We start from the raw sequence: 27601 nt of genomic DNA on the forward strand, positions 1-27601 counted from the left end.
TGCTTGAGGTCTACTCCAGACCCTGTTTGCCTGAGTATCAGCAGCAGAGGCTGCAGAAGATAGAATATTGCTGAACAGCGAGTGCTGCTGTCTGATTCTTGCTCTGGAAGCTTCATCTCAGGGGTGTACCCTGCCATGTGAGGTGTGAGGTGTCGGTCTGCATCTATTGGGGGATGTATCCCAGTTAGGCTACTCAGGGGTCAGGGACCCATTTGAGCAGGCAGTCTGTCCGTTCTCAGATCTCAACCTCCGTGCTGGAAGATCCACTGCTGTCTTCAAAGCTGTCAGACAGGGTCATTAACATCTGCAGAGGTTTCTGCTGCTTTTTGTTTAGCTGTGCCCTGTCCCCAGAGGTGGAGTCTACAGAGACAGGCAGGCCTCCTTGAGCTGTGGTGGGCTCTACCCAGTTCAAGCTTCCCGGAGGTTTTGTTTACTTACTTAAGTCTCAGCAATGGCGGGTGCCCCTCCCCCAGCCTCGCTGCTGCCTTGCAGTTAGATCTCAGACTGCTGTGCTAGGAATGAGGGAGGCTCCATGGGTGTGGGACCCTCCCAGCCAGGTGTGGTATATAATCTCCTCGTGTGCCGTTTGCTAAGACCCTTGGTAAAGTACAGTATTAGGGTGGGAGTTACCCAATTTTCCAGGTGTTGTGTGCCTCAGTTTCTAAAGGGATTCCCTTACCCCTTGTGCTTCCCAGGTGAGGCAATGCCTTGCCCTGCTTCAGCTGTCGCTGGTCAGGCTGCACCAGCTGACCAGCACCAATTGTCCGGCACTCCCCAGTGAGATGAACCTGGTACCTCAGTTGAAAATGCAGAAATCACCCGTCTTCTGTGTCCCTCGCACTGGGAGCTGGAGACTGGAGCTGTTCCTATTCGGCCATCTTGCTCCAGATCCGATCATAGTTTCTAAATACCACTCTCCACTAAAAGAAATCGGGGCCTGGAAAAATGACCATTTCCAGGGCTGGGGCAGCAAACATACAGGATGAACATAGAACATCTTGTTGTTCCAGAGAGTAAGTAAATAACCAAAGAATGATGGGGTCATTCAGAAGGACCCAGAAACCAGCCTGAATAGGTACCCACTGGCAAAATCTAATGTCAGCAACAAAATAAATAATGTTATTATTAGTTAAAAACTTGTATTAAATAGGAATCTATAAGTTTATACTGATATACATAAATGAATAGATAAATAGGAAAGATATATACATACGAAAGATACATACATACAAAAATACATACAAGGTCAACTAGTAAATATAGGAGGGATGGTAGAAATAGTCACTATTTGGCAACCATTATAGGAAAGGTGATAGAAACAGGAGTCATCGGTCAGTGTGAGACTAGTAGTTGTAGGTTTGATGAGGAACAGGGTGTTGTCATGACATTGACATTTCTCCCCATGAAATATTACTCAGATGTAAAGGGGGAAATGGTGACCGTGGTGGAGATAACCAGCAGACACAGTCTTGATCAGGGCATCCTGTGATGAAACAGGTCAATATAGCATGCCTATGTGATTCACTGAGACGGGGCATCATTTCTGTGGTATTCCTGCCAAGAATTCATGGACTCTGGTCATAGGGAAACACTGGACACTTCCAGTGAGCATAAAGACTTTCTCACTGGATACCATTAAGTATGGTGTTAGCGATAGGCATTTTTAGATACTGTTTATCAAGTTGTGGAAGTTCCTTTTTATTCCTAGTTTACTGAGAGCTTTTATCATGAATGGGTGTTGGATTTTGTCACATGCACTTTCTGCATCGACTCATATCGTGAGATTTTCTACTTTAGCTTATTGTTGTGATGAATTATGATAAATTGCACTTGGTTTCAACATATTCTTTTTATGCATTTGATACATTGGATTTAATTTGCTAATATTTTGTTGAGAATTTTTCCATCTGTGTTCATGACAGATGTTGTCTGTAGTTGCTGTGATCTGAGTGTTCCTCCTCCACGAAAAAATAAAAATTCATGTGTTGAAATCCTTACCATCAGGAGGTGGGACCTTCTGGGATGTGATTAGGTTAATAAGGCAGAGCCCTCATGAATAGGATTAGTTACTCAAGAAAAGAGGCCCCAGAGAACTGCCTCATTCCTTCCATCATATGAAACACAGCAAGAAGGCACCATCTGTGAGAAAGTGGGCCCTCACCAGACACTGAATATGCCAGTACCTTGATCTTGGCCACCAGAACTGGAAGAAATAAATTTCTGTTGTTCATAAGCTAAACAGTTTATGGTATTTTGTTAGAGCAGCTCAAACAGACTCAGACAGTAGTTTTCTTGTAAGTTCTTTGTCTGGTTTTGGTATTAAGGATGCTGGCCTCATAGAATGAGTTAAGAAGTGCTAAGAAATATTCCCTCTGCTTCTGTCCTCTGAAAGAGATTGTAGAGAATTGGTATAATCTTGCTTAAATGTTTGGTAGAATTCAGTAGTGATATAGTCTTATTCAGATTGTGTATTTCTTCTTGTGAGTTTTGGCAGATTGTATCTTTCAGTGACTTTGTCCATTTCATCTAGGTTATCAAATTTGTGGGCATAGAGTTGTTCATAGTCTGCCGTTGTTATCCTTTTAATGTTCATGGGCTCTGTAGTGATGTCCCCTCTTTCACTTCTGGTACTAGGCATTTCCGTCCTCTCTTTTTTGTTAGCTTGGCTGGAGGCTAATCAACTCTTTATTGGTCTTTTTTTTTTTTTTTTTTTTGAGACAGAGTCTCGCTCTGTCGCCCAGGCTGGAGTGCAGTGGCTGGATCTCAGCTCACTGCAAGCTCTGCCTCCCAGGTTTAGGCCATTCTCCTGCCTCAGCCTCCCCAGTAGCTGGGACTACAGGCGCCCACCACCTCACCCAGCTAGTTTTTTGTATTTTTTAGTAGAGACGGGGTTTCACCGTATTAGGATGGTCTCGATCTCCTGACCTCGTGATCCACCTATCTCAGCCTCCCAAAGTGCTGGGATTACAGACTTGAGCCACCGCACCCGGCCTATTGGTCTTTTCAAAGAACCAGTTTTTGGTGTCATTGATTTGTTTCTCTGTTGATTTCCTGTTTCAGTTTCATTAATTTCCACTCTAATTCTTATTATTTATGTTCTCCTGCTTACTTTGGATTTAATTCACTCATTTTATAGTTTCCTAAGATGGAAATTTGGATTTTTTTTAGTTTAGATTTTTCTGCTAATATAGGCATTCAGTGCTATAAATTTTCCTCTAAGCACTGCTTTTGCTGCCCTTGTTCTTTGTTCCTATTTTTGTTTTCCATTCTTTTTCTGCCCTTTGTGGTTTTAATTAAGCATTATATATTATTCAGTTTTCTCTCCTTTCTTAGCATATCAGTTATTCTTCTTTTTTTACTTTTTTTTTTCCAGTGGTTGCCCTAGAATTTGCAATGTGCATTTACTACTAATCTAAATTCACTTTCAAATAACACTGTACCACTTCACAGGTAATGTGATACCTTATAATAACAAAATAATCCTAATTCCTCCTTCCTGTCCCATGTATCATTCCTGTCATTCATTTCACTTAAATACATGCATAAGTAAGCATTTGTATATATGTGTGTATATACACACACATAAGCTATCTATAGCAGCATACATAATTGAATACCTTGCTATTATATTGAACGAACTCTGTTGGATCATTTTAAAATAAGAAAAATGAAAGGTTTTATTTTGCCTTTATTTTTGTTCAACATTTTTCTTTACGTAGGTCTGAGTTTCTGACCTGTATCATTTTCCTTCTCTCTAAAGAATTTCCTTTAACGTTTCTTGCAAGGCAGATCTATTAGCAACTAATACCCTCAATTTTTGTCTGAGAAAGCCTTTTTTTCTCCTTTATTATCCTTTGAAAGAATACTTTCATAGGATACAGCATTCTAGGTTGGTGGCGGGTGTTTTTTTTCCTATCAGCACTTTAAATACTTCACTGTACTCTCTTCTTGCTTACATGGTTTCTTAGGGGAAGTTGGATATAATTTTTATTTTTCTCTGTACATAAGGTGTTTCCCCCATCCCCAGCTTCTTTCAGGAATGTTCTTTATCTTTTTATATTCTGTAGTTTGAAAATGAAATGCCTATGTGTAGGTTTTGGGGGCATTCACCCTGTTTGGTGTTCTCTGAGCTTCCTGGATCTGTGGTTTGATGTCTGATATTAATTCTGGGAATTTCTCAGTTACTGTTGTTTCAAATATTTCCTATGTTATTTTGTTTCTTCTCTTTCTGATGTTCTTATTATACATATGTTACACCTTTTATTTATTTTAGAGACAGGGTCTCACTCTTGCCCAAGCCATTCTACCACCTCAGCCTCCCACGTAATCGGGACTACAGGCGTATGCCTCCATTTTTTGAGAGTATATGGTCTTATTATGTTGCCTAGGCTGTTCACGAACTTCTGGGCCTCGGCCTTCCAGAGTACTGAGATGATAGGCGTGAGCCACCGTACCCGGCCTGTGTGACACATTTTGTAATTGTCCCACAGTTCTTGGAAATTCTGTTCTATTTCTTTCAGTCTTTGTTGTCTGCTTTTCCATTTTCAAAGTTTCTCTTGATAATATCTCAAGCCTAGAGATTCTTTTCTCAGCTGTGTCTATCTACTAATAAGTCCATCACAGGCATTCTTTATTTCTGTTTCAGTGATTTTTTGATCTCTAGCATTTCTTTTTAGTTTTTCTTTGGATTTCCATCTTTCTGCTTACATTCCCCTCTGTCCTTAAATGCTAGCTACCTTTCTATTAGAGCTTTCGGCGTGTTAATTATAGTTGTTTTAACTTCCTGGTCTGATCATTCCAACATCCCTGCCATGTCTGTTCCTTATTCTTGGTCTGTCTCTTCAAGTTGTCTTTTGCCTTTTGGTATGCCGTCTAATTTTTTCTTCATAGTCGGACATGTAATGTTCTAGGTAAAAGGAATTGCTGTAAATAGGCTTATAGTAACCCTCATGGTAAGATGACAGGGGAGGAGAAGTGTTCGCTAGTCCTGTGATTAGGTCTTAGTCTTTCAGTGAGCCTATGCCCCTGGACTGTGAACTTCACAAGGGTTTCTTGTTTTTTCCTTCCCTGTTAGATGGGACAGGATGACTAGAGTGGGCAGGAGTTGGATATTTCCTTCCCCCAGGTCAGTTAGGCTCTGGTTAACTAGTTTCTCCTACGGGAAGGCCTTGTTAAGAAAAGTAGTGCTAGGTCATTTTTCAAAATGGTTTCTTTTCTCCTCTACCAGCCAGAAGCAGAAGGGTTTATTTCTCTGATATTTAATGTGGGGACCTGGCCAAGCTACTGGAGGTAAATCTCACAATATTGTAGGAGTTGGCCTGTGACTGGGTCCATCTGGAGTTTTTAACTCTCAGACTTGTCTGAGCCTCCAGCAGTTCATCAGTTAGAGTTCAGGTTTTCTTACTTTAGAGTTGGTTTCTCACAGCAGTTTCCACTCAGGAGTCTCTGCTCTGTTAAGCCATGCCTTCAAGTAGGGAGTCTGTGGTCTCTGCTCTGGGAAGCCACAGCTCCCTCTTTTTTCCTTTCTGTCTCTCCAGCCCTGGGGCAGTAGTTTACCTTGTATCTTCCCCTCTTATAGGTCCAATAAGAGTTGTTGACTTTTCAGACTGTTGACCTTTTACTTGTTCGAGTGGAGTAGCAACTTTCAAGCTCCTTAAATGCAGAACCAGAAACTGGAAGTTTCTCCTCTGCCTGCTTTTCACTTAGGTTTTTTTGTTGCTGAGTTGTAAGAGTTCGTTATATATGCTAGATACAAGTCCCTTATCAGATATATGATGTGCGTATATTTTCTCTCATTCTGTGAGTTTTTTCACTTTTTTATTGGTATGATTTGCAGCACAGACGTCTTTAATTTTGATGTAGTCTATCTTTTTCCTTTGTCACTTGTGCTTTGACGTCATGTGTAAGAAGCTCAGCAGTGGCTGGGCACAGTGGCTCATGCCTGTAATCCCAGCACTTTGGGAGGCCAAGACGGGCAGATCACCTGAGGTCAGGAGTTCAAGACTAGCCTGGCCAACGTCACAAAACTATCTCTCTACTAAAAATACAAAAATTAGCCGGTTGTGGTGGCAGGCACCTGTAATCCCAGCTACTCGGGAGGCTGAGGTAGGAGAATCACTTGAATCTGGGAGGTGGAGGTTGCAGTGAGCCGAGATCATGCCACTGCACTCCAGCCTGGGTGACAGAGCGAGACTCCATCTAAAAAAAAAAAAAAAAAGCTCAGCAGCATGAAGTTTACTTCTGTGTTTTATTCTAACAGTTGTGTAGTTTTAGCTCTTACTACATTTAGGTCTGTGATCCATTTTGAGTAAATTTTGTATATGGTATGAGGTAGGGGTCCAGTTTCATTCTTTTGCCTATTTGTTGAAAATACCATTATTTTCTCACAGAATTGTCTTGGCACCATAAATGATTTTTGATGTGTAGGTCTTAGATCCTAGTTTTGAAACCATTACTGAACATCCAGGTAGCTCCAACTATGGTGATTTACCAGATGTCATATCCTAGAAAATCCTTGTGGAGTTCACATGTCATTTGCAAGCTTTAGTCATTTCCATAATGAGGCATACTCAGGGTCTGCCTAACCAAATTGTCATTTGCCAGCAGAGAACTTAAAGTACCAAAGAAGGGCCTAATTTTTTTCCCTGATGTCAAATTAAAGCTCTAAAGTGCCTCAGCTTTTTATGATTGTAAATTATCAGTCTATCTAGATGAATTTTAATTAACGTTTTCTACCTTTGCCACTTATCAGATTAATGAATTCTGTGTGTTTAATACCTGTCCACATTTGTCCCTATCAAGTTTCAAAGTATGCTTTTTAGAAATTAGAACAGTTCTTTGAATTCTGTGTGCTAGTGCAAAGAGCAAGCATAAAGTTGTGCATATGGATTAATAAGCAAATCAGTTTCTTTATAGGTAGGGAGGGAAGTTTAATTTGGATGTAGGGAAACGGCAATAGGATAAGAGCAGGACAACAGAGCATCGTTTATGATTGGGGAGCTAATGGAGGGAAGTTGTCCTGTTGGTTGAGAGGTGGGTTCTGCAGCCCCTTCTGTGGGCTGGGTAGGCTCCATGGGCAAGTCACTTACACATCGTTGTCCTGGATTATCTCCTCTGAGTCCGTTCTACAAAGGAGACTCTTTAAAACCATGCTTTCTACCTATGGTAACAGAGCTGATGAGAGTTTAATCGATGCTTCTTTTAAGGGTTTGAGATTTTTTAATTGGTTTTGGTGCATTGGGTAATTAACTTCTCAGTGATCAGTTTTCTGCATACAGTCATCCTTCAACCCACAGAGGCCCTACCTTAGGCCTCTGCTCTCTTTCCATGTCCAGCCATCCATGGTATCCCACACCTCTTCATTCATTTTCTTCTTAATTAACTAAGGACATAGAGAGGAGCACTGCCCCAGGTGTAGTCCTGAGATGCTATCTCATGTTCCTAAATGCAAGAAGGCTGTTGTGTGCCTTAGACAAATTGCATGTGTTAAGCTGCTTTGAGTTATAGCGCTGTCCATGAGTTATAGTGCTGTGGCCATGAGTTTAATGTTAATGAATCAGCTATATGTTAAATAAGGTGCCTTTAAACAGAAACGTGCATTAAACAATGTTATGCATTGATCAGTTGAAGATGTTTTAGGGGCTCACAGGAACCTAACCCTGTATATCCCCTGTGAACAATGCTTTAGTATTCACTAATTCAGTATTCACAACAGCATAACTATCATGGATAACAAGAATTAAATGTATTTGTCATGTAATGGGCACTAACACTGGTTGCCAGTGACTTTATCAGATTAATTTTGTGCCATGTATGATAATGTTTTAAATTTTAAGTTTTATGTATTTCTTATATGTGTATATATATAATGTATAGCCATATATCTAATAATTTATATATTTGTGAGTTCTTTATAAATTGTTTTAGGGTAAAAAAGGGCATTTGGAAGACTTTATGTTTGGCTTGTACAATCTGAAACAGTAAAATTTTTAAAATATGCATACGTTCCTTGCCAAAATCAACCATATTTTTTACTTTAATAGCCTTCATTTAGCGTCACCTGATTACTAATTTTAAAATGTATTTGATTTTAAGAAAATTATAGTTCCAAAGATAGAAATTTATTTTACCAAAAACTGTAAGTAAGCCATATATGCAAACTCTGGTCACTGTAATATATACATTTTATGTCACTCTCACTTTGAACCCTCCAGTGTGTCTTTTGCCTTAAAGAATTTTGACTTATCTTTGATTTATATTTATGGCAACTCTCCTGGCTTCCAGAGCCTAACAGACTTATTTGTATAGCTTTTAAAGCTAATTGATTGGCTTTTGATACTTTTGCTGGAGGAATATCTTATTAAAATCAAATGGATGAATTAGCTAATTGCATTTAACATTTGAAGGGATAAGTGAAAAGAGGAGAAAAGACTCAAGTTGATTCAAAAGCAGAATGAGAAGAAAAAATAATTGGCATATTCTCCACATCTTTCCTCTGATCAACCACATAGGAGACAAAACAAATTAGAGACTTGTCTTTGAATAGGAAGCAGATGTGCGGAGCATATTCTTACTTCAGATTTTGTTAACTGTTTTATCTTTAGATACTGATTTTTGTCTAGAGGAGAGTGTTGGAGCAACTAAAATGGAACTCATAACTTCAGCTCTTGATGGAAGTTTCCTTGATGCCTGGCACTTTATGCTGTATTAATGCCAGGAAACAAATTTTATTTCCTCCTATCTTTAGGCAAGCTGTTATTCCTCTAATACATAGTCACTTTTAACTTAGATTTTTGAGAAACAAGGAAAAAAGATTTATTCTTTGAGACCAGTTGTTGGCTAAGGCAGGCTTTTGAGCATCCCAGTTACTTGTCATTCAGCAGCTGTGTGGGAAAGTGTAAGCTACATTGTTGAACAAATTTCATAAAGGAAAAAATTTATTTCTTGATTTATTTGGTACAAATGTCTCTTTACTAAAAAAATCTTTACAAATGGTTATTGGGCATTCAGACATTTGTTTAGCACTCTGTAGTCTTATAAAGTGATTTCAATCAGGTGCCTTTCACAGAAACCCTGAAGGTCAGGGGAAATCATAATTTCCTTGATGAGAAGGCTGAGGCGTAGAGAAGCTCCTTGTTCAGAGGCGTTGCCTCTGATTTCCTGGTCAGATTCATAAGTTTCTTGCTTTTTTGTTTTTGTTCTTTTTTATTTTTTTAATATCCTTGCCTTACTGCTGTGGAGAATGATTTCTATTTTGCAACAGCTTATGTTTTTCTCCTGTGTACAGGGATATTCCAATGCCTTTAGTCAGCTCAGGAGTAGAGCATGGTAACCTGAGAGAGCTGGCACTTGCAAGAATGAAAGACCTCGGAATACAGGTAAGAGCAAATATGGTGGTCAGGCCACAGCTGTTGAGAAAAAGAGGAATCTGAAACGCAGACGACTTTGCTGCTATCACCCCTAAAACCAGACATGCGGGTCAGGTCAGAAAGTCCCCAGATGTTGAAGGCATAGTCACTGGACCATGTCGGAGCTGAAGCCAGTGGTGCAGAGGCTGCCTCCTGTTCCTTCATTCCCTTCTGCTCTCTTCTGCCTGCTCAGATTGCCAACTGCGTGCTCCATTCCAGTTTTTAAAAACAGTTTTTCTTTTGAAGTATTAGGAATTCAGTTATAGACTGAAGAAAAAGATGTGATTCCTGAGAAGAAAGTATAATCATTTGAAAAGACAAGGATTATGGGCATGAAATAATTGCCAAAACTGCTATTGCCCCACATATACCAGTCTCCCATCCCTCTGGCCATTGAAATCCCTTCTTTGGTCACAGATATTTACTAAGCATCCCCTCTGTGCTGGCCCAGGATGTAAAAAGAGCCCAAGAACCTGCAACTTAACAGTCTCTGTGGGAAATTCTTAAGTCACAGGAAGGTTTGAAACTCCAGTACTCAGGAACTTCTTAGAGCTGCTAAAGCAATAAACCAGGAGTGGTGTTGAGACCAAGGGCCGACTCCTGGGCTCTGCCTTCAGAGATTCTGGATCAGTAGGTTGGGATGGGACCAATCTGTTATCCAGCACTAGGTACATGGTTCTCATGCACAGTTCAGATGTGGGCCACACTTTGAAAGACATTATTCCAAGGATTGCCTATGGTGTTTGTGGACTTACCTAAGACATTTTATTCTCTCACTCAAATTATTATGGAGAAAATTTTTCAGATTGTTCAAGGGAGAGTTTGTGAACATTATTGGCATATTCTACCAAAAAAAAAAAAAAGTGAAGAATTTTATGTTCCAGAAAAATAGCAAATGCATTTATAGTAATTAATGGCACCAAACAAAATTGTGTGCCTGCTTTGCCTCCCAGACTCCAGCTGTTCATGTTCTCCATCTCTTCTCGCATCCAAGAAGGCCACTGACCTTCAAGAAGGTCAAGATGACTGACCTGGCCTGGTTATCCCAACAATCTCGTTGTCCATCCATCTTCTTTAACCCTCACCCCTCATAAGCCTTGTTAGCCTCTGTTAAAGTAAGCTAGGATTGAGTCCAAAGGCTGGAATTCAGTCATAGCCAAAATATATCTAGTTCCTAGAGGCAACATCTTGAGCAGAAAATAAGCACACATCAAACTCTGCCTTTAAAAAAGCATGCCAAAAAAAAATAAAGAAACAGCATGCAGGTGTTCATTAAGAACATGGAACAGTAATACATTCCCATGCTAGCTACTATATAGAACTACTGTAGTGAAAGGACAGCAGCTACATTCAGTAGATTAATAATTACAGAGATCGATCATCTTCGTCTGCTATACAGTTTTTGTTTACTGGAATTCGTGGACTCCACATCAGCAAAGTATTATCTTGAGCTAGTTCCTGGGTTGTGGAAGTAGCTTTAATTTTCTACAACTGAATAATGAGCTCTTATTTTTCTCTTGGAATTATATACATGTATAGCAGTCCTTCATAAATATACTATTAGTAGAAAAGCTTACGTGACATCATCGAATTTCCCACAGTGATCTTTTCTCACTGGAAGAAAATGTTTATGGTTTGTTCTGTAAGGGGGAAATACACCATAGGATATATAATTGAATAATTACAAGGATTTATAATAATGAAAAGGACTGTGTAATTGTAAATGTCTGGTAGCGTAGCATGCACTGTGGGTCGTAGAATAGAAGTGAGAGCCATATCACAGATGCTTGGCCATGCAGACCAGGCATTGCATTGGCATTGTCTGTAGGCAGCTCCATGCCTCCTCAGATATTCAAAGAGCCATTTGTGATTGTGCTTCAGAGTATGTAATACACGACTCTAGGTTCCTTCTCCCTCCCTCCCTTCTTTCCTTCATTCCTTCCTTCCCTCTGTCTCTCCCTCCCTCCTTCCCTTTCTTCTTCTTTCCCTGCCTTTCTTCCACAGCACCCTTCTTACAAAAAAAAAAAAAAAGCCATCTTCAACATGTACTTTTTGGATATTCCTAAAATGATACAAATATGGTGATGCTAAAAATGTTAACTGCCATAAAATGGAGAAGGTTTTAAACATTTAGGAATTTACTTTTTACTCTTTATATACATACTTCTGGATTGTACTTTCAGATAGTTATATCCCCCAGGCAAACCTGTTTCTTACTCTTATGACTTACATTCTTTACTGCTAAGATTATATTGTATATTGATCTTTTTTGAATTCTAAATTTATTTTAAAAGCAATACTGTACTACTTCATACATTCCTACTCTGGTTTCCCCTATCCTCTGATTGATTAAAGGTGGTTTTATTTTGAAATTCAGCTCTTTTATCTCATTATAAGTTATGTACAAACTTAATTTCGAGCCCAGGGTTTGGTGGAGAGGTTTAAATAAAAATAAAGATTGAATGAGTTACCAGTTTTATATTTGTGCCCTCCCCCTGCCCCGCCACTTTTCTTGACAGTGTCGAGATGTGAGAACCAGAGAAGTTGGAATCCAAGAAATTCATCACAAAGTACGGCCATACCAGGTTAGTCTCTTCATGTCGCAGAGGGCCTAGGTACTGTCCTTAGATCTTTGCCAACCCTGCGCCCACATGTTCTTAACCAAGGACAGAGCCCCAGAAGTGAATAACTAAGAGCAGAGACTAATCAAGGATTAGATACCGGTGTCAAACCATGAAAGCCAAATAGGAGAATTCTAGAAGAGCCAGGTTAGGAAAACGAAGTCTGAACCTCATTCTAGATTAGCACTGTTCAATGGAACTTTCTGCAGTGTTGGAAATGTTCTATGATCTGGGCTATCCAATATCCCATATGGTGGTGACTGTTGAGCCCTTGAAATGTGGCTTGTACAAATGAGGAACTAAATTTTTAATTTTATTTAATTTTGATTAATTCAATTGTAAATAGTCCCCTGTGACTACAAGCTACATTTGAGAAGAGTGTAGTATGATCTGCTTCTCTCTTTGTGTGTAACTATTCAGCTGTTGCCCAATGGTGATAAGCAAATGAATAGATCAGCCCTTATCCACAGGCTCCACAAAAATTAAGCATAATGCCTTAAGGCATTCATGGTATGTAATGAATTAACTTCTCTCTTATACTTGTATAATGTCTAACTGTATGCCAACTTTTCTGTAGGATTTGATTCTCTTGTGGAGCCCCATTTGCGAAAGGCTGGAATAGATGATCTCTGCATTGATGTTTCTGTTCTCAGCATGAATTAGTTAATTGACATTTTTCACATGTAGGACCTTTTGAGAGAAAAAGCAGACCCAACACAATTTGCCAAATTCTTGTGCAGTTCAGTTATTTAGCAAACATTGTTGAGAAGGAATATGTGTTAGTCTGAATTGTTCACCTTGCTCTGGGTACAATCTGCTCATCTACCGAGTGTTTCTGCATGTGGCCATGTCCATGTGTATACTTTTCTCTGTGCATGCATATTGTTACATATGGCTTCTATTTAGGAAAAGTACAAGAGCCATTTGTACAATGAGCTGAAGAGCCAAAAGCCCGTGCAGACTGCTACCACAAAGCTTCCCCCCAAAAGCTACCCTCCGTGATTGAATTTTCTTTAACATTTTTATCCCATAAATTATGCATAATATTTTAAGTGCCCTGTGGGAAGCCATACTTCCTTGAAATTTCATCACGGTGCCAGTGACCAGCATCACATTTTTCTTCCCCAAAGGTAGGTTTCAGTGGAGGCGATAAGATTAGAAGGTGAAACCCAAACCATTGAGCACCTGACAGTTTTGAGACAAAGGGGTGCTCCTGAGAGCTACACATGTGACGGATTTTGAAATTTTACATTAGAGACTCTTCATGGGGAGTCAAATGCGTGGAAGCCTTTACTGAGCTGGATCTCTGTAAGAGTCTCAAGGTTAATGAAGTTCAAGTATTTGCGAAATTATACAGTTGTTTTCCTTTTATAATAGTCCATGAACAAGGTATGAACTTTAATCTTGGTGCTATTTGAGAGTAGACAAGTAAAAAGAAATGTAATTAGTGATTATTCATTCCTTATCCCTAACTAGATATTAACCTAAATAAATACATACAATTGCAAAAATGAATTTGGTTCTTTAATTTTGAATAATATTTTTTGTGGCTTTTTACTAAACAGGTTGAACTGGTAAGGAGAGATTATGTTGCAAATGGTGGCTGGGAAACATTCTTGTCATACGAAGACCCAGATCAAGACATTTTGATTGGCCTCCTACGATTACGCAAGTGTTCAGAAGAAACTTTCCGTTTCGAATTGGGTGGAGGTGTCTCCATAGTACGAGAGCTGCATGTGTATGGAAGTGTGGTCCCTGTGAGCAGCCGGGATCCTACCAAATTTCAGCATCAGGTATCCTGTATTCCATTTCTATTTGGCTTGTAAGAAACTGCCTAAGTAGGAAAAGAGAAAAGGAATGGGGTGAAGAGAGGAGGAAGAGACAGAGGAGGAGGAGAGGGGAAAGAAAAGCATAGAAACAGACGAGCCAGTGTTTTAGTTGTTCAGAGATGTTTTCTCCCCAGATTGTATCCTTTTGGGAGGAAAGGACAAACTGAGATTCAGTCAGTTGGAACATAACAAATTGAACCACATGGAATTGGTATTTTTTTGAGATAGAGTCTCACTTTGTCAGCCATGCTGGAGTACAGTGGCATGATCTTGGCTCACTACAACCTCCGCCTCCCTGGTTCAAGTGATTCTCCTGCCTCAGCCTCCCTAGTAGCTGCGATTACAGGTGTGCACCACCATACCTGACTAATTTTTATATTTTTAGTAGAGACGGGGTTTCACCATGTTGGCCAGGCTGGTCTTGAACTCCTGACCTCAGGGGATCCACCCACTTTGACCTCCCAAAGTGCTGAGATTACAGGCATGAGCTACTGTGCCCGGCCTGCAGTTAGTATTTTTGAAAGTAAGAAATTGTCTAATACTGGCAGTCTCATATGGGTCAACTTATTGTGGAATCAGGTTAGATGGTGATGGGAAAGCACTTATGAAACACTTCCTAAGGTTAAGCCATATTATACATAGGGGAACCCTATTCTAACCCCAGACAACCTACCTTAATAACTCACTTCTTAAAATTTCCAGAAAATGTGTTAAAATCTAATGGTGGATATGATATGTGCTCCAAAATTGATGATTTAAGAATTTTGCCTGGTTTCTCAACTCTTAGAAAGTAGAGAGGTGGCCGGGAGTGGTGGCTCACACCTGTAATTCCAGTACTTTGGGAGGCTGAGGCAGGTGGATCACCTGAGGTCAAGTTCAAGACCAGTCTGGCCAACATGGTGAAACCCCGTCTCTACTAAAAATACAAAAATTAGCTGGGCATGGTGGCACGTGTCTGTAGTCGCAGCTACTCGGGAAGCTGAGGCAGGAGAATCACTTGAACCTGGGAGGCGGAGGTTGCAGTGAGCCGAGATTGAGTCAGAGTCATCTCACCCAGTGCAGTGAGCCACTGCACTCCAGGCTGGACAACAGCGGGAGATTCCATCTTAAAAAAAAAAAGTAGAGAGGTGACTAAGAAATTAAAGACATATTGCCCCAGACTTCCATCATTTAGAGATTGCCTAGAACTTACCTAAAAAGAGAATTTGAGAGGGAATTACTGTCTTCCTGTGAATAGATTACATCATTCACAAAATGCCTTTTGGTAGCTCTTGTTCAAAAGTTACACCTTTTTCAACTGTCTACTACAGTATACCTTTGGTATGAGTGAATGGTTTCTTATTCCTTACTCCCATAAGTGGGCTTTTTCACTCTTATTTTAACAGATTTTAGCAACTACTAAAGTATATAGCCTTCTTGTTTCATGGACCCCTCTTAATGAACTGCCTTCCTTTTTAATTCCCACTCCTCTTTGTTGCTCTGTGCAGGGATTTGGCATGCTGCTGATGGAGGAAGCAGAAAGAATAGCTAGAGAAGAACATGGATCTGGGAAAATCGCTGTGATATCAGGTAACTGGGGGAGGGCGAAGTTCATGATTCCTTCCCATTTTGAACTTGGCACCACAGTGAAAACTATGTTGGTACCCTCTTGCCCCTGTTGATGGTTATTACGTTCAAAATTGAGCTGGGCTGACTGGCGAAGGACTTGTGCTCAAACAAAATTTACAAAAGCAGTTTAGTGGAAAAGAGCTTTCCGAGCACTCTGAGAGTCAGGACCTGTGACCCATAACCCCTCTTCTGCACTCTGTCACACTGGTCAGCATGGTTGCCTCCTCCCTGTGCTGTGCCTAGTTACTCTATCTAAGGAAATGGAATTTGAGTGTTTTTCACTATTGTGGGGATTATCACTATTGTTCAGAAATTAAAATAGAACCTCAGTTGCCAGTACAAGCTGTTTAAAGGCCAAATTCTTGCTCTTTCAATTTTCTTCTCAGTAACTTCGATGCTGGGGAACAGCTTTCCCCTGTTTGGGAGTAAAAAAGTTTTCCCCAGCCCTCTTAGGGTCCCTGGCTGGGTCTGAAAATTAAACTGACAAAGGCAGATTAACAGGGGAAAAGCATACACATTTATTGTATATAAATTTTATGGAACAGGAAAGCCTTCATAAGGAAATGAAGACCCTAAGAAATGGCTGAACCTGAGTGTTTTTATACGAGTGCAAAGTCATGAAAAAATATGACAGGACACAGGAGTAAGAGCTAAGGGTGAGAAACGGGGATGTTTAGCAAGGCCTGTTCATTTAGATTCCTCAAGGTACCCCCTCTGCCTTCAGCAGTGAAGATGTTTGTTTGCTCCAGGTGGTGTGAGGGCACCTCCCTCATAAGCATCTCATGACCTGTGTCGGGAGAAGAAAGGGGAAAGTCAGAGGGTCCTTCCTGCATACGCCATTTTCTGATTCCTTCACCTTAAGATACTCAGTATGCCAAGGCACCGTCTTTTGGGGTAGTGTGTTCTGAACCCCATCAGGAGCTTCCCCATTTCTTATCTAGGACAGCAGGTCACTGGGGAAGTGGGCATGAAAAGGAAAACCCAGTACAGCGTGTGTGAGTGGAGCAAGAAATGACGTAGACCCCTTTCACATCTGCTGTTCCGTAGTGAACCCTTACAGAAATCACTGTTCCCAGTAGAAGCTAACAGGGTAAGAGCCATGATCAAAATGTAGGTTATTTTTCACCCAGCATGTTTGTTTTCCCACTCGAATACTACAACGTTCCTAAAGCTCAGATACGCCTTCTGAGAACATCATCTCTTCTGAAAATGAAAGTTGAAATGAGGTTTTTTTTAAAAAATAATAATAAGTCATTGCCAATCAGTAAATCAATACCCATGCTCGGGTTTTAATGATTTTAATTATGAAAATGTAATAACTCAGGCTCACTTATAATCATTTAGTGTGGTTGAGGTTTTTGGCATTATCCAGACAGATTCCTAAAAGCTTTTTTTTTTTTTTAACATGTCCAGCTTTATTTATTTATTTATTTTTTCTGTTATCTTTCACAGAAAGAAGAGGTAACTAAACCAGGCTCACTTGATTGGTACTGTTACCTGTAATAAAAAAAGGTTTACTTCTCAACTGTTTAACCTGTGGTTGATCAGATGTAGCAGGCAAGGGCCAGACTGACTTGGAACGCCTCTGCACATGCATCTGTGTAGAGTTGATAACACCTGAAATTTCCATGGCCCCTTTTGTCAGAGCACTGTCAGTGTTCTAGTAAAGTGCTTGTGAAACTTCAGTGTGCTTACAAATCACCTGGAGATCTTGCTAAAATGCAGACTCTGACTCAGTGGGCCTGGGTGGGGCCTGTGCTCCCAGGTGATACCTACGCCGTCTTCAGACCACACTTTATACACAAGCAAGGCTTTAGTATTCTCTTTCAAGTGTATTCTCTTTTCAGTCACTGAGATAATCATAACGCTCTGTGATTCTGGCAGTGCTGCACTCCTGGGGTCTGATAATAGTCATGCAACTTTCTGGTGTCTGTGGGAACCTAATCAACGTTAAAACTGAAGAGCAGGCATATTCTATCACTGCTCTGCATTATTTCATCTGCCTTCATGACATCTGTGTCTTTTTACAATGTTGCATGCAGAGAGGACCCCTGACTTGCCTGAGGTCATATCCAGTTGTTCATAAGAGCCTCAGTTTCTGCTTTTTATGAGCAGGGTGATTTCCATTTTCTAAGTGGAAATCGGCATATGTCCTCTTTCTGGCATATCTATCTCCCTAGCTTTTTATCATAGTCTAAATAATAGCTCAATTTCAGATCATCTGCATGTAGAGTTTCTCAAATAACAAGAAGAGACTTGCTCAAATTAACAGGGAAGAACCTTTCTCTTGTCGGCTGGTATGATAGATCTACTTCATTTCTATACAAGGGGTTTCTTTTGGCCAGTGGGTTTCTGTAGGAACAGTTCTGGAATGCCTTCTTGGGACTCTAGTGAGTTCAGGAGGAAGGATGCCATAAGCATTACTTCCTGTCACCCTGCCTGGAAGCCCCACCATTGCTCTCTATAGGGAAAACTATGTAAGCCTGGACTTTCTGTTTGACTTAAGCACTGGTCACTTCAAATGAAAGAACTAAGAACACTTGCTGTCTGGATGATGCATTTTTATTTCTCCAATTGAGTAATCTATTACTGTTCTGTGTAAGTTTCTGAATCAGATGCTGGAGAAGTTAGTCCATTATTCAGAACTTCAAGGAGGGCAGATGTGAAGAGCTTGTTATTATATCATGCTTTTAATGTTGTGTTTTTCTGGTTTTTGCATTTTGACTTTGGTTTCTCTGATATGAGTACAGTGTTGTGTGTACATGTGTTTTAGTTTTTTGTAAATAGTCAGTTATTCTCCATAAATTAATCCTTAGAATGAAAATCTCTTTATGATAGTGCTGGTGTCTGTGGGCTGCATTTTGTCAATGTTACCTCATTGGATTAGCTGAGAAGAGGCACTGATTTGGGTGGGGGGATGGGGGTGGGGAGGACAGGTGGCCAGGATTCCATTCCTGCTTTGCCAGTAGCTCTTCTTGTGATCTAGGATAATTTTACTTGCTCTCCATGGGCCTTTATTTCCTTATTTTAAAAAAATGGATGTGGTTATCTTTTACAGTTCTGACTCTAGAATTCCACCCCTTAGTATCTTCTTTAGTTCTCAACATGACCAATTATGTTTTCCTGATGATTAAATTGTAGGTGGGACCTTTTCTGTGCCATATTAAGGGACTCTAATTTCATCAGTAATAGATATCAGTCTCATTGTAAGTTGGGTGTTTGCTGATAAAGATGTTGATAGTTTCCCGTAGGTAATTAATCCTAGGCTTTGTGAATGCCTATTAACTTAGGTCACAACTGGCAATACTGTTTGACCTAAGTGTTTACTTTTTTTCCAACCTTGTCCTCAGTTTGTAAATCCATCCTTGTTCCAGGTATGTAGGCTTTTGTATAAGTTGTACACAGTGGTGGCCTAGATGTTCTGTCCTGGCATAAATAGTAAGCTTGAGTAAGGGAAAGACAGAATCATTTATCATTTTGGTTATTCTTGTGTAAGAGTAATGCATTTAGGTCGAATTTTTTTTAATTGCATTTTGATTCATTATGACTTCCCTTCATCTTGCCAGCAGATTTTCTCTGTAACTTGGGTTTATAATCTTGGATTCAGCCTCTAAACAATATTATGAGCTACACAGTAGATCTGATTTGAGTCACTATAGAAAGACTCTGGATATTCTTTTTTCTGTATTTAAAAACAAATTGGTTTTTTATCTGTGCTACTTCAATAGACTTTGTTTATAGGTATACACTGTGTATTTTATAGCAGATTATCTTTTTAAAAAGATGACTACCTTTATGGCTACATGAGAAAATGGAAAACTTTCTCGTGTATCAAAATCAAACAAAGCAATTTCTTGAAAGAGAGGCCTTTAGGTTTATTCTGTTTTTTTCTTAGTGAACTGTGTTTTAAAGTGAACCATCAACTCTAAATGTGAAAATTAAAGTAAAAATGAAATGTTCAGTTTCATCAGCATCAAAATCACCGTGTGTTGAGGGGTCACGTATGAAATGAAGAGACATATGAAAAAAGAAGGCGTGTGAAATGTCACCCTGCCCTGCGTGAATGTTCGTGTTGGGCTGTAGGAAACTCACTCACCTTCCCCTCATTGATTGTCTTTGACTGCAGAGGAAGATAAGTTTTCTCCTTACTTAGACTGCAGATTAGTTCGTAACTAAGAATAATTACTTCACAGTAAGAAAATATTCTTTTTTTACATATTAAAATGGACAAATCAGTGTTATGAGAACCACCAGTTTATAAAATAATGTGTAGGCAAAAAATAACAGCTAATTGCTGCCAAATATCTAAGCAATTAATTAGTCCCTATTAATTCCAAGTGATATCATTTGCCAGCTTAACCCATATATCTTCTGTCAACACACATCTGTTCAAGGTTAACAAATTATATTTACTCAGAAACCATGATGTTTATCTACTTGGATGATCAGTATTCTTTCCTTTAAAAATGTTAACATGAGCAGTTTTTGTGTCTCCTCTCTTACGATGTAAAGTACAAGGAATTATACTAGAGAAACTAACCACAACATCTGAAATGCCATCACTAATAATCACCATGGAAACGGAGATCTCTGATGTCACACTGCCTGTACCATTTCCAAAAGGGCAAATATAACTGTGATAGTCACTATTTAAAAAGCCATTTAACACCCCCAACAGAATGAGTTTTTTTCTTCTGGCAATTTTGGCTAGGTATCAGATCCAATCGTGTGACTAAACTTTCAGTTTGCCAAGCTAATTGCTATGCAGCAAGATGACCAACTATTCCCCAAGCTCCTCTGACTACCTTCATCATAAGCACTATTCTATTTGTGTCCTTTCAAGTAGAAAATTAATATGGCCATTGGCCAAGAATCGTACAAGGCCAATGGATCGCACAGTGATGGTGAGAAATGAGGAAAATGTCTGAATGGTCGATGACAGAAATCACTGAAGTCAGAGACTGATAGCCATTTTGTTTAAATCTATTAAAAAGCCAGAGAAGGGGAGAGGAGAGAAGAATTTAAATATACAGTGATTAAACGAGTCACTATGGAGATGAAATCATCCTTAATCACGAAGGTCTTAGTTATATCATCCTAAAACTACATCACAGTGCCTCCTGGTCAGAAAATAAATGTACTTGTGCCTTATACAATCCAGTATGGCTTTCTAGGGCTGCAGTTAATGGTCTTGTTTGCCAGAGCCACTGATTAATAAAATCATATGTGGGCAGAAAATAGCAGTTGTTTTGTTGAAACATTTAAATTATAAATGGTTGAGATCTACTTATTAGATCTTCACCTGTCTCCCAGGCTACTACACATCTCCCTCAGTTTCAGGTGAAGGTAGTTTTATTCCTTGCATTATAATCTGGTTGACAAGAAGGGTACATTTGTAACTAGGTTTGTCTGAAAATGGACTCGTAATCCTTACCAAAATGCCCGGAAAAGCATTTCTTCATTGTAGTGTATCTATTTGCTAACGGACGCAGGAAGCCGGCCAAATGCAGACCAGTTTGTGGCACCTGCACGTGTTAGTCTAGGGCTTCTCAGAAAGGAAGGGAAAGAGTGTTTGCCCTTTTGTACTCTGTGCTTTAGTCCTTTACATCATTTATCTTTGTGACAAATTATCCCCTAAATGTCCCCTAATTAAATGTACATTTTCTGGGTTTTGTATATTCCTCCGTTCCATTTCGGTATTCTAACAATGATCATATATGTTTCTTTTTTGGTGTACGTTCCAGTAGTATTTTTAAAATCATTATTAATATCTTTTTAAAGACAATAGATACAATATAAAGTATCTCTTTACTATAAGAACTCAATTTCAGCATCATTATTAATCAGACTGGAATTGATGACATGGAATACTATTTTGCCAGATAATGAATTAGCTAGATGTTTGCTAGTTGGTGTCTTGCAGCCACACTGTGGCAGCATTGTTGCGTAGCTCCGCCCAGGAATCTGTATTCCATGACTTGACATTTACTCATTTGAAGGTGAGTCAGGTACCAGTTTGTAGTACACCACACATCAAGTGCATCAGACCATCTCTCACTTGGCATCACAGACTATGTTAATTAGTACACATGTTTTGAATATTATTGACTAGGCCACTAATGAGTTTCTACTGTTTGGATCTTGGAGGCAACTGAATTTTTGTGACGTTTCCCAGGCAGAAGCTAGTGATACTGATTTGGAATGGCTGATTGGCATTTGAAGAACAGCATTTGGCAAATGCCGTTGCTAATCCCAGGTTCATGCAGTCCATCCTCTTACGTTTCAGAGTGTGCACATTGAGATCTTGTAGTCCAGCCTTGCCAGTGTAGACACACAACAGATTTGTAGACTTTCTCCCCATTCTTGTTCCTCTTAGTTTATGGATATAGGGAATGATGGTCTTATGCTTTTGCTTAGGAGGAATAGGGTTATATTATGTGATTCCTAATAACATTCCTGAAAGGTCTGGGAGCTTTGAGATGAATGACTACCTTTATTTAAAATTAGACACTTCACAGGCTTTTTTCTGAGGAAGCAAGCCCTCTCCAAAAGCGGCCTACCCTACACTACTCACTACCAGCTGTCTCTCAGAAAGTCTGTTTTAATATTTTGTTGCAATGTTGATTTCTTATCAATGTAACTTTAATATGAATAGTACTGTTCTTTTCTCTAAATATTTGACATTGCCTTAATTCATTCAGTTTGATAAAGCTTTTCTATTTTAGATCTGTTAGAGGCAGGGATTTGGCAGGTTCTTCTTTGGGTGAACAGGTATTATTGAATAATGCTGGAAAGTATTGGTGCTGCCTTGCTTAGCAGCAACCAAGATACTAGTTTTGTGGAGCCTTTTAGTTTAGAGATTTCTGATTCCAACAGAACACATGCAAGGAATTTCTTATTCTTTAGTTGGCCTGGCTTAAGCTGTTGTCTCTGACCAACAACTCACATTTCTAAGACAGTGCCTGTTAGACTTCGAATGGTAGTTTGTGGCCATGGGATCATTTCCTTATGCACCCCATCCTCTAGTCCCTAAGCAGACCACTGTCCACTTGTCCACTATTCATGAATAAATTGCTGGGGTTCAGTAAAGCAGTCCACATGCCCCAGATCTCTACATGTGTGATCTGTTGCCTCACTGCAAATCCTAATAATTAGTGTTTGTTCTGGTTATTATTATATAACATACCACCCCAAATTTTAGTGGCTTCAAACAACAGCCATTTTATTTGCTGAATGATTCTGTGGGTCAGAAATTCAGCAGGGCATAGAGGGGATCTCTGTTCTGTGATGTCAAGGGCCTCAGCTGGGGTGGCTTAAATGGCAGTCAGTTGGCTGGGATGGTGTGTCTGAAGTTTCCCTTCTGACTGAGGCTGTCCACATGAGCAGCTTGGTTCTTGTCCATGTGTCTGCTCCATGTGGCTTGGGCTTCTTAATAGCACAATAGCTTGGGTTCTAAGAGGAAGGAGCAAAGGCCTGGTCTTAGAAGTCCTAGAATGTCTATATTAGTTATCTGTCATTGTGTAATAAATTACCCAAAAACTTAGTGGTTGAAACAACAAGCATTTCTTATCTCATGGTTTCTGTAGATCAGGAATCTGAGAGTGACTGAGCTGGGTGCCTCTGGCTCAACATCTCTCACAAGGCTGCAGTCAAGGTGTCAGCTGGGGCCATAATCATCTCAAGAGTCCATTGCAGCTGAAGGATCCCCTCCCAAGTTCACTGTGCAGTTTTTGGCAGGCATCGGTTCCTCACAAGCTGTTTGTCTTGGGGCTGTGGTTCCTCGCCATGCTTCGTGGGCCCCTTTGTAGGGCTGCTTATCGCATGATGTGACAGCTTGCTCTCTCAGTGGGAGTGATCAGAGAGAGAGCCCATTCAAGATGGCAGCCGTGGTATTTTTATAACCTAATCTCAGAAGAGTGTTAATGAGTCCAGCTCACCCTCAAGGGGAAGGGATTACACAAGTCTGTGAATACCCTAGGGGATGAACTTTGGGAGTCATTTTAGAGACAGCCTACCACAGTGTATCTTCTACCCTGTTCTGTTGGTTGGAGTCACTGGGCCAGGCCAGATTTAAGGGGAAAGGAAGTGAATTCTATCTCTGTAAGGGAGAAGGCAGCCATCTTTTGATGCTGTCAACTGTAGTGGTGGAATACATCTCCATTGCTTTGTGATTAGTAGGCATCCAGTACCTCTAATGCCTTCTCCAAAGATAGACCCTTTGGGTAGACCTAAATTCAAGAGTTCTTGTCCCAACTCTAGTATCAGATTTTCATATAGTCAGGCATGGCAACACAATCACACCTCACACTTTCCTAGGCAGAGCTTGGCAGGTCCAACAAAACTCAGCCTGCACCTGACCCTTTGTGTGCCATCTCTCTTCCATGAGGACATGCCTCTCTCTTTCCCCTTGCAACCCTATTTTATACCTGATGCTTTAGGTGCACATGCTGGCCATTTATATTTTTCTTCCAGATGATGGAACATAGAAGCCTGTTTTGGGGCTGAGGATACATGGTTTCCCTCTGGAGCTTTCCTACCCTTAGATATTTATTCTCCCCCTACAAACACATGGAGAAATTTTATGCACTGTAAGAAAACTTTTTTTCATTTGGGGAGTTGATAAATCATATGTAAAGCAGAATTTGCCATTTTAACCATTTTTAAGTGTATAAATCAGTGGCATTATTTACATTTGCAATGTTGTATGACCATCACCATTATTTCTAAAATTTTTAACACCCTAAACAAACTGTGAATCCATTAAGCAGTAACTCCCAGTTCCCCCCACAGTCCTCTAATCTATTTTCTGTCTCTGTGAAATGGAATCATAGAATATCTGTTCTTTTATGTCTGTGTTGTTTCACTTACCATGATGTCTTCAGTGCTCATCCGTGCTGTAGCATGTCTCAGAATTTGCTTCCTTGTTATGGCACAATAATATTCCGTTACATGTATATACCACATTTTGCTTATCATCCATCAGTCCGATAGACATTTCGGTTGTTTCCACCTTTTGGCTATTGTCAATAATATTGCAGGGTGGACAAAAACCTGTTTGAGTTCTGCTTTCATTTCTTTTGCACATATACCCAGAAGTGTAATTGCTAAGTCAAATTGTAACTCTATGTTTAACTTTTTGAGGAAACACCAAACTATTTTCCACAGTAACTGCCCTGTTTTTCATTCCCACAGTGGCCACAGTGCACAAGGATTTCAGTTTCTCTACATCTTTGCCAACACTGAAGATTTTTCTTTTTTTTTTTTTTTTATAGCCATCCTAGTGGCATTCTGTAGGAGGTTTGACTTATATTTCTGTAATGATTACTGATGTTGAATGTCTTTGTCATTTTTATCTTCTTTAGAGGTCTATTTGGGTCTGTTGCCCATTTTTTAACTGGATTGTTTGTCTTTTTGTTGTTGAGTTGTAGGGGTTCTTCATATTTTCTGAATATTAGACCTTCATAAAATATGTGATTTGCAAATGTTTTCTTCCATTCTGTGGGTTGCCTTTTCACTTTCTTGCTACTTTCCTTTGATGCACAAAAGTTTGTAATTTTAATGAAGTCCAGTTTATCTATCTTACTTTTGTTATTTGTGTCTTTGGTGTTATATTTAAAAAACCATTGCCAAAGTCAAGGACATGAAGATTTTCCTCTATGTTTTCTTCTAAGGGCTTTATATAAAGTTGTAGCTCTCAAATTTAGATCTTTGACCTATTTTGAGTTCATTTTTGTATATGATATAAGGTAAGAGTCTAATTTAATTCTTTTGCATGTGGATATCCAGTTTTTCTAGCACCACTTGTGAGAGAGACTTTTCTTTCTCCATTGAATGCTCTTGACACCCTTGTCAGAAATCAGTCGAAAAGAGAAGTGAAAGTTTATTTCTGGGCTCTCAGTTCTATTTTGCTGGCCTATATGTCCATCTTTACATCAGTACTGTACTGTTTGAATCACTGTAGCTTTGTAGTAATTGGGAAGTATGAGTCTCCACCTTTGTGCTTCTTTTTCAAGATTGTTTTTGACAATCCTGGGTTCCTTGAAATTCCATATTATTTTTCACATGGCTGTTTTTATTTCAGCAAAAGTCACCATTGGGATTTTGATAAGGATTGCATTGAATCGTTATATGGCTTTGGATGGTATCATCATCTAACAACGTTAAGTTTTCCAGGCCATGAACACAGGATAGCCTTCCATTTATTTAGTCTTCTTTAATTTCTTTTAGCAATGTTTTGTAGTTTTCAATGTGCCAGTCTTGCACCTCCTTGCTTAAACTTATTCCTAGATATTTTATTCTTTTGATGCTATTGTGAGATTTTTAAATTTTTGTTTTTGAATTGTTCATTATTAGCATATAGAAATAAACTATCATTTCTTCCATATTGATTTTGTGTTATGCAATTTTGCTAGATTTATTAGCTCCAATAATTTTGTATGTGCGTGGATTCTTTAGCATTGTCTACATATAAGATCATGTCATCTTGAATAGAGATAGTTTTACTTATTCCTGTCCAATTTGGGTGCCTTTTATTTCTTATTCTTGCCTAATTTCTCTGACTAGAACCTTTAAGTACTGTGGTGGAAAAGGGCAACCTTATCTGGCTTCTGATCTTAGGGGGAGAGGTTTCTGTTTTTCACCATTGAGCATATTATTATCTGTGAGTTTTTCACATATGACCTTTACAATGTTAAGGAAGTTCCCTTCTATGCTAATTTATTGGGTGTTTTTATCATGAATGGGTTGTGGGTTTTGTCAAAGGCTTTTTCTGCATTTGAGCTGATTGTATGATTTTTTTTCCCCCACTTAATTCTGTTATGGTGTATTACATTGATTTTTGTGTGTTGAACTATCCTTGCATTCCAGGGATAAATCCCACTTGGTTTTGGTATATAATCCTTTTAATATGCTGCTGAATTCAGTTTGCTAGTATTTTGTTGAGGAGTTTGGCATCTGTATTCTTAAGGGGATGATGGTCTAAAGTTTTCTTTGTAGTGTCTTTATCTGGCCTTGCTAACAGAGTAATGCTGGCTTTATAAAATGAATTATAAAGTGTCCTTCCTCTTCAGTTTTTTGCAAGTATTTGAGAAGGGTCAGTATTAATTCTTCAATTGTTTGATAGAATTTACCAGTAAAGCCATATGATTTTGGGCTTTCTCTTATTGGGACATTTTTTATTACTGATTCAGTTTCTTGTTACAGATTTATGTAGACTTTCTGTTTATGAGTCAGTTTTTATATGTTTCTAGAAATTTGTTTCATCTAGGTTATCCAACATGTTGGCATACAGTTGTTCACAGTATTTTCTTATAGAATTCTTATTTCTGTACAGTGAGTAGTTACGCCCCCTCTTTATTTCTGTTTTTGTGATTTGAGTCTTCTCTTTTTTAACCCAATCAAAGGTAAACATTGCTAGTTGAGCTTTTCGAAGAATGAACTTTTGGTTTTTACTTTTTTTTTTTTTTTTTTTTTTTACTGAGACAGAGTCTTGCTTTGTCACCCAGGTTGGAGTGCAGTGGTGCGATCTCAGCTCACTGCAAGCTCCGCCTCCCGGGTTCATGCCATTCTCCTGCCTCAGCCTTTGGAGTAGCTGGAACTACAGGCACCTGCCACCACGCCTGGCTATTTTTTTTTTTTTTTTTTTGTATTTTTAGTAGAGACAGGGTTTCACCTTGTTAACCAGGATTGTCTCGATCTGACCTCGTGATCCGCCTGCCTCAGCCTCCCAAAGTGCTGGGATTGCAGGCATGAGCCACCATGCCTGGGTCTTTTTTTAAAATTCTCTATCTTCACTCTATTCTTTTCTTCCTTCTGCTAGCATTGGGTTTTGTTTGCTCTTTTTTTTTTCCCCCTCTAGTTCCTTAAGGTGTAGAGTAGGTTACTGATTTCAGATATATCTGCTTTTAAAATCCCAAATGTGATCATATGTATCTGCTTTTTTAATGTGAGCATTTACAGCTATAAGTTTCCCTCTGAGCACTGTTTTTGCTGCATCCTATAAATTTTGGAATGTTGCATTTTGTCTTTCATTTGCTAAAGGTGTTTTCCAATTTTCCTTGTGATTTCTTCTTTAGCCCATTGGTTGTTTAAGAATGTGTTAATTTCTGCATATTTATGAGTTTTCCAGTTTCCATCT

At 39.3% G+C, this 27601-nt stretch overlaps 1 protein-coding gene across 6 annotated transcripts in view; it reads left to right on the forward strand.

The window, feature by feature from the left end:
• ELP3 (elongator acetyltransferase complex subunit 3) overlaps positions 1 to 27601 on the forward strand; it is a 103394-nt gene that overhangs the window by 59705 nt on the left and 16088 nt on the right. For all 6 annotated transcript variants that reach the window (XM_011983886.1, XM_011983891.1, XM_011983887.1 and 3 more), the window contains 4 exons: positions 9287 to 9377; positions 11927 to 11992; positions 13594 to 13821; positions 15345 to 15426. In XM_011983886.1, coding sequence (XP_011839276.1) covers positions 9287 to 9377; positions 11927 to 11992; positions 13594 to 13821; positions 15345 to 15426 — 467 coding nt within the window. The remainder of the gene's footprint in view (positions 1 to 9286; positions 9378 to 11926; positions 11993 to 13593; positions 13822 to 15344; positions 15427 to 27601) is intronic.

Source organism: Mandrillus leucophaeus, unplaced genomic scaffold (genome assembly GCF_000951045.1).
Source record: "Mandrillus leucophaeus isolate KB7577 unplaced genomic scaffold, Mleu.le_1.0 Scaffold256, whole genome shotgun sequence".
Taxonomy (NCBI): Eukaryota; Metazoa; Chordata; class Mammalia; order Primates; family Cercopithecidae; genus Mandrillus; species Mandrillus leucophaeus.